At 55.4% G+C, this 7,074-nt stretch overlaps 1 protein-coding gene across 1 annotated transcript in view; it reads left to right on the top strand.

Moving 5' to 3' along the window:
- The window catches only part of LRP5 (LDL receptor related protein 5), a 98,001-nt gene that overhangs the window by 44,085 nt on the left and 46,842 nt on the right, over positions 1 to 7,074 (top strand). The window contains exons 7-8 of the mRNA XM_008061395.1: positions 2,379 to 2,595; positions 5,349 to 5,638. Coding sequence (XP_008059586.1) covers positions 2,379 to 2,595; positions 5,349 to 5,638 — 507 coding nt within the window. The remainder of the gene's footprint in view (positions 1 to 2,378; positions 2,596 to 5,348; positions 5,639 to 7,074) is intronic.

Genomic DNA, 7,074 nt, shown 5'->3' with positions numbered 1-7,074 from the left:
CAAAAAAAAAAAAAAAAAAGTAGCTGGGCGTGGTGGCACGGGCCTGTCATCCCAGCGATTTGGGAGGCTGAGACGGGAGGATCGCCTGAGCCCAGGAGGTGGAGAATCCCCTGCCAAGCCAAGCCAAGCCTCTTGCCACATCAAGGAGGCAAGACACAGAGTGCGTGCCCAGCCTGACTCCTGAGAGGCTGATGCGTCAAAAGAGAATTCAGAGATGACAGGATCGAACTCGTGATGTCCACGAACACCGGCCCCAGGAAATAACTCGGGAGAGGGGTTTCCTAGGACAGAGGTCAGCAAACTTCCTCTGTAAAGGAGAGAAAGCATTTTCGTGTTCTGATAAAACTTTATCGCCAAAAAAACTCAAAGTTTATTTATGGGCACTGAAATTTAAATTCCATATAATTTTTTTTTTTTGGCACGAGAACTTGCTGTGTTGCTCAGGCTTTTCTCGAACTCCTGGGCTCTGGCTCCAGGAAAAACCCACCCCGGGCTTGAGTGATCCTTCCCTGGCACTGTGTTGGATCTGGGAATTGATCACTTCATTTCGGTGTTAGAGCAGCCAAGAACTGCTCGCTGAAGGCCTCAGGTCCTTCCGAATTCTGGAATCCGGGTGGAAAGCAGTGGGCTTGGGGGTGTCCCCATGGAGGCTTCCCGGTCTCCATGGAGACCCTATTGGCCCAGCCCACCCAGAGCGACTGCCCGCCCTTGCCGTGGGTGCAGCTTGTCCCACCCAGAAGAGCACCTCGTAATCGTCCCCTGCTGCGTTTTTTTTTTTTTGAGTTGGAGTCTCACTCTGTCGCCCAGACTGGAGTGCAGTGGCTGCTCCCGGCCACTGCAGCCTCAACCTGCTGGGCTCCGGCAATCCTTCCGCCTCAGCCTTCCGAGTAGCTGGAACCACAGGCGCGCGCTACCTCGCCTGGCTAATTTTTGATTTATTGTAGAGACGAGGTCTCGCCAAGTGGCCCCGGCAGGTCTTGAAGCCGCAGGCTCAGACAATCCACTCGCCTCGGCCTCCTAAGGCACGGGATTACAGACTGAGCCACTGAGCCTGGATGCCCAAGACATTTTAAAGAAGTTGTCGGGCATGGTGGCGTGCTCCTGTAGTCTCCGCTACTGGGGAGGTTGAGGCAGAAGGATCACCTTGAGCCCAGGAGGTCGAGGTTGCAGTGAACTGTGATCGTGCCACTGCACTCCAGTCTGAGTGACTGAGGGAGACCCAGACTCAAAAACAAGGTCTTTTCCTCTCAATAGACATTTGGTCTGCCTTAGGGTTTTGCCACCCACCGCAAAATGGAAGAGTGGCAGTGTCTCTGATGGACGTGGCGTCTGGCTGCAGGATGCCTGCTGACACCTGCCTTTAACTGCTGCGTCTCTTTTCTCCTTCCTGGGAGTTTGGGTGTCGTGTCTGCACTGAGTCTGCCTTTCAACATGTCTCTCCAGGGCTGTCGATTGTGTATCTGTGTTTCCATTTGTCAAGGAGTCTCTTGTTTGATGACGTTTTCTCCTCCCTGGCTTTTGCAGTGGCCACTTTTCGTCTCACCAGTTCTTCCAGGAAAAGATTTAGCTTTTCCATCTCCGTGTTCAGAGCGGAGAGTGTCTGAGACTGCAGGCTTGGACTTAGAGCACTAAGGCATGTCATCCCAGCACTTTGGGAGGCTGAGGCAGGAGGATTGCTTGAGCCCAAGAGTTTGAAACCAGCCTGGGCCACAAAGCGAGACCCCCTCTCTACAAAAATTAGCCAGTCATGGTGACGCCTGTAGTTCCAGCAACTCTGGAGGCCGAGATGGGAGGATCGCCCGAGCCCTGGAGATTGAGACTGTGGTGAGCCGTGATCCTGCCACTGCACTCCAGTCTGGGCAACAGAGTGAGACTGACTCAAAAAGAAAAAGAAAAAAGCTGGGTGTGGTGTCTCACGCCTGTCATCCCAACACTTTGGGAGGCCGAGGTGAGAGGATTGCCTGAGCCTAGGGCTTTGAGACCAACCTGGGCAACTTGGTGAGACTTCATCTCTACAATAAATAAAAAAATTATCTGGGTGTGGTGGCACATGCCTGTAGTTCCAGCTACTTGGAAGGTTAAGGTGGAAGGATCCCCTGAACCCAGCAGGTGGAGGCTGCGGTGGCCGTGAGCGTGCCACTGCACTCCAGCCTGGACGACAGAGTCTGACTCAAATAAAGAAAACAGAAAAAGAAAAAAATATGTCATTTATCCCACATTCCCGGTGAGCCACGGTACCCAGCACGGTTCCCAGAGAGCAGAACTCCTGGGAGTTGAACGCCTGTTGTCTTGGGCAGCTCAGGTCCTGGGGCGGGGTCAGGGGTGGCTCTCATGGGCGTGGCCCCGGCCTGTCCAGACCCATCTTTGCCACCCTGCAGGTGATCAACGTCGACGGGACAAAGAGGCGGACCCTTCTGGAAGACAAGCTCCCCCACATTTTCGGGTTCACGCTGCTGGGGGATTTCATCTACTGGACGGACTGGCAGCGACGCAGCATCGAGCGGGTGCACAAGGTCAAGGCCAGCCGGGACGTCATCATCGACCAGCTGCCCGACCTCATGGGGCTGAAGGCTGTGAACGTGGCCAAGGTGGTTGGTGAGTCCGGGAAGCCCTGGGCTGTGGCCTGCTTGTGCCAACTGCTTGGGGATGCGGGTGACAGGTCCAGACTGGGGCGTGAGTGTCCCGAGGGGGTGTCAGGCTTCGGGGATGGCAGGACGTGAAAGGTGGCCCTAGCTGGCTAGGCACAGATGGGGATGGGGTCCGTGCAGGGCCAGGGTTGGGTGTCGGAGAGGTAAAGGTTGTGACTTGGGAACGTTGGTGTCAACTATAATGTACTGCCCAGCTGTTGAAATACATATTTAAAAAGCAAAAAATAAAGGCAATTAAAAAAATATAAAACAAGCCGGGTTCGGTGGCTCAGCCTGTAATCCCATGCTTTGGGAGACTGAGGTGAATGAGTTGCCTGAGCCCGTGGGTTCGAGACCTGCCTGGGCAACTTGGCGAGACCTTGTCTCTACAATAAATCAAAAAATTAGCCGGGCGTGGTAGCGCACGCCTATAGTTCCAGCTACTTGGAAGGCTGAGGTGGAAGGATTGCCAGAGCCCAGCAGGTCAAGGCTGCGGTGGCCGGGAGCGGCCACTGCATTCCAGTCTGGGTGACAGAGTGAGACTCCCATTCAAAAAATAAAAAATAAATAAAATAAATAAAATAAAAAACAGGCTGGGCACAGTGGTTCACATCTGTAATCCCAGCACTTTGGGAGGCCGAGACGAGAGGATTGCCTGAACTTAAGGGTTCAAGACCAGCCTGGGCAACTTGACAAGACCTCGTCTCTACAACAAATAATAAAATGAGCTGGGCATGGTGACGTGCACCTATAATCCCAGCACTTTTGGAGACTGAGGTAAGAAGATTGCCTGAGCTCAGAAGTTTGAGCCCAGCCTGGGCAACTTGGCAAGACGTTGTCTCTAAAGCAAATCAAAAAATCAGCCAGGCATGGTGGTGTGTGCCTGTAGTTCCAGCTACTTGGAAGGCTGAGGCGGAAGGATCTCCTGAGCCCTGCAGGTCGAGGCTGTGGTGGCTGTGACTGTGCCACTGCACTCCAGCCTGGGCCACAGAGTGAGACTTCGACTCAAAACATAAAAATAAAAAACAATTTTCCAGAAAAAAAAACTATGTTAATTTTATTTACTTATTTATTTAGCACCTACTGTGTACCGGGCCCTGACTGAGGCCCTTAGTGCCAGAGCAACCCTGTGTGTTAGACAGTCACCGCCCCATTTATGCTGGGGTGGGGGGGCCCAAGGCAGAGCCACGCCGCTCACGGTGCCAAGTTCAGGATGCCCCTGGGGGTCTGCCTTGACCCTGTCACTGGACCAAACTGCGATTATTGTGCCCTGTGGCCAGACTCGACCCTCAAACCCACACGCTCTGTGTTACCTACGAGCCAGGATCTGCAGAAAGCTCAGGGGAGGCCGTTGTTGGATGCGATAATTTGTCCCTTCTGGAAAGGATTCCACCTGCAAGTCAGCAGGTGACACTGGAGAGAGCAGCGTCCAGGTGCGATGGCGTGAGCGCGAGGGACAGGAACTCAGAGGCACGATCGGGGGTTCCTACAGCCTCCACCTCCCGGGCTCAGGCGGTACTTGTGCCTCGGCCTCCCACAGGACTACAAGCATGCGCCACCCTGCCTGGCTAACATTTTTACTGTTGGTCGAGACGGGGCTCTCATCATGCTGCCCAGGCTGGTCTCCAACCCTGGCTCAAGCGATCCATCCACCTCAGCCTCCCGGAGGGTTGCAGTTACAGGCGTGAACCCCCGGGCCTGGCAAGTCGAGTGTTCAAGGTTACCGAGAGCATGTGTGTCTCCAGGGACGGGTCTGGTGGGACTTTGGTGACCAGCCCCGTCAGCAGGCTGGGGATCGAGGCTCCGGGAGAGGTGACGCGCCCCGTCACTGCCTGGGCATTACTGGGTCCTCCCAGGGTTGGAGCTCAGGCCTGGAGGCATGGCTGCCTGGGTTGGGGTTCCCTCTGAGCTGCTCCCGACCTTTCACCTGTCCTGTCTTCATAGCCTCTCTGTGCTTAAGTCTCTGCAACTGAAAGCAGGAATGAGAACAACTCATTCCTCCTGGGTTGGTGGAGGGAGATAAGACAGGTGACAGCCGGGACCGGGGACTGGGGTGCAGGAAGGTCCGTCGGGGCCCACAGTTGCTGTGGCTGCTGACCCTTGACCAGACTGGGGGGGACTTTGTTTTTTTTTCTGTTTTGTTTTTTTTTTTTTTTGGAGTTGGAGTCTCACTCTGTCGCCCAGACTGGAGTGCAGTGGCCGCTCCCGGCCACCGCAGCCTCGACCTGCTGGGCTCCGGCGATCCTTCTGCCTCAGCCTTCCGAGTAGCCGGAATTACAGGTGCGCGCTACCATGCCCGGCTAATTTTTTGATTTATTGTGGAGATGAGGTCTTGCCTGCCCAGGTGCGTCTCGAACCCGTGGACTCAGACCATCCACTCACCTCAGCCTCCCAAAGGCGCGGGATTGCAGGCTGAGCCACCGAGCCCGGCTTTTTTTCTGGTTTTTAAATTGTTTTTGTAGAGACGGGGTCTGGCTATGTTGCCCAGGCTGGTCTTGAACTCCTGGTCTCAAGCGATCCTCCTGCCTCGGCCTCCTCTCGTGCTGGGGCGACAGGTGTGAGACACCGCGCCGGGCCCTGGAGGAGAACTTTGGTTGCCACCATCGGGGCCTTTCTCCCGCCACCTCCACCCACCGTTCCCACTTGACCGGGGGCGCCAACAAAGTCGCACACGCGGGTGGGTGCACGCGTGGGGCCTGGATCCTGTGTGTCTACTTGCAGGAACCAACCCGTGCGCAGACAGGAACGGGGGCTGCAGCCACCTGTGTTTCTTCACGCCGCGGGCCACCCGGTGCGGCTGCCCCATCGGCCTGGAACTGCTGAGCGACTCGAAGACGTGCATCGTGCCCGAGGCCTTCCTGGTCTTCACCAGCCGGGCCGCCATTCACCGCATCTCCCTGGAGACCAACAACAACGACGTGGCCATCCCGCTCACGGGCGTCAAGGAGGCCTCCGCGCTGGACTTCGACGTGGCCAACAACCACATCTACTGGACGGACGTCAGCCTCAAGGTACCGGGGCCGCCATGTGGGTGGTGTTGCCAGGGAAACCGTGGCCGTGTGGCTGCCTGGAAGGCTTTGGGCATTCTTTTTTGTTGAGTTGGAGTCTCCGTTGCCCAGGCTGGGTGGGGTGCAGTGGCACGCTCACGGCCACCTCGGCGTCAACCTGCTGGGCTCCAGCGATCCTTCTGCCTCGGCCTTCCAGGTAACCGGAACCACAGGCACACGCCAGCACGCCCGGCTAATTGTTTTGATTTATTGTAGAGACGAGGTCTCGCCAAGTTGCCCAGGCGGGTCTCGAACCCTCGGGCTCAGGCAATCCACTGGCCTCAGGCTCCCAGAGTGCTGGGGTGACAGGCTGAGCCACCAAGCCTGGCCTGGACGTTCTTTTTAAGGAGCTGTGATATTTATTGTAACTTGATTCAAGCTGATAAAATATGAACTAGATGAGGTCTCCCTGTGTTGCTCAGACTGGAGCGCAGTGACGCCATCATAGCTTGCCGTAGTCTCCAACTCCTGGACTCAAATGGTCCTCCCGCCTCAGCCTCCTGAGTTGCTTAGACTACAGTTGTTCGCTGCCACACCTGGCTAATGTTTTACGTTTTTTGTAGAGACGGGTCTCACCATGATACCCAGGCTGGCGTGCAGTGACACAGTCATAGCTCGCTGCAGCCTTAAACTCCTGGGCTCAGGCGATCCTCCCGTCTCAGCCTCCCCAGTAGCTGAGACTACGGGTGTGCACCACCATGCCCAGCGAATTTTTTTGTTTGTAGAGACAGGGTCTCCGTATGTTGCTCAGACTGGTCTCTAACTCCTGACGTCAAGTGATCCTTCCTCTTTGGCCTCCCAAATTGCTGGATCTTCATTTTTCTTTTTTTCTGTAAAGACGAGGTCTGTATTGCTTAGGCTGGTTTCTTTTTTTTTTTTTTGAGTTGGAGTCTCACTCTGTCGCCCAGACTGGAGTGCAGTGGCTGCTCCCGGCCACTGCAGCCTCGACCCACTGGGTGCCAGCGATCCTTCCGCCTCAGCCTTCCGAGTAGCTGGAACTACAGGTGTGTGCTAGGCTGGTTTCTTATCTCCTGGGCTCAAGCAGTCCTCCACCTTGACCTCCCAAAGTGCTGGATGACAGGTGTGAGCCGCCACACCTGGCCTGGGTCTGTTTTTTTGTTTTTTGTTTTTTCTTTTTTTGAGTTGGAGTCTCACTCTGTTGCCCAGACTGGAGTGTAGTGATATGTTCATGGCCACCCCAGTGTCGACCCAGAGGGCTCAGGCTATCCTTCCACCTCAGTCTTCCAAGTAGCTGGAACCATTGGCATGTGCCACCACACCCAGCTAATTTTTGGATTTATTGTAGATACCAGGTCTCATCAAGTTGCCCAGGCTGGTCTCGAACCCCTGGACTCAGGCAATCCTCTCGCCTTGGCCTCCCAAAGTGCTGGGATTACAGA

This window comes from Carlito syrichta, unplaced genomic scaffold (genome assembly GCF_000164805.1).
Source record: "Carlito syrichta isolate Samal-C Ts95f unplaced genomic scaffold, Tarsius_syrichta-2.0.1 Scaffold305238, whole genome shotgun sequence".
In the NCBI taxonomy this organism is placed as follows: domain Eukaryota; kingdom Metazoa; phylum Chordata; class Mammalia; order Primates; family Tarsiidae; genus Carlito; species Carlito syrichta.
This window is presented reverse-complemented; position numbering and strand designations above follow the sequence as displayed.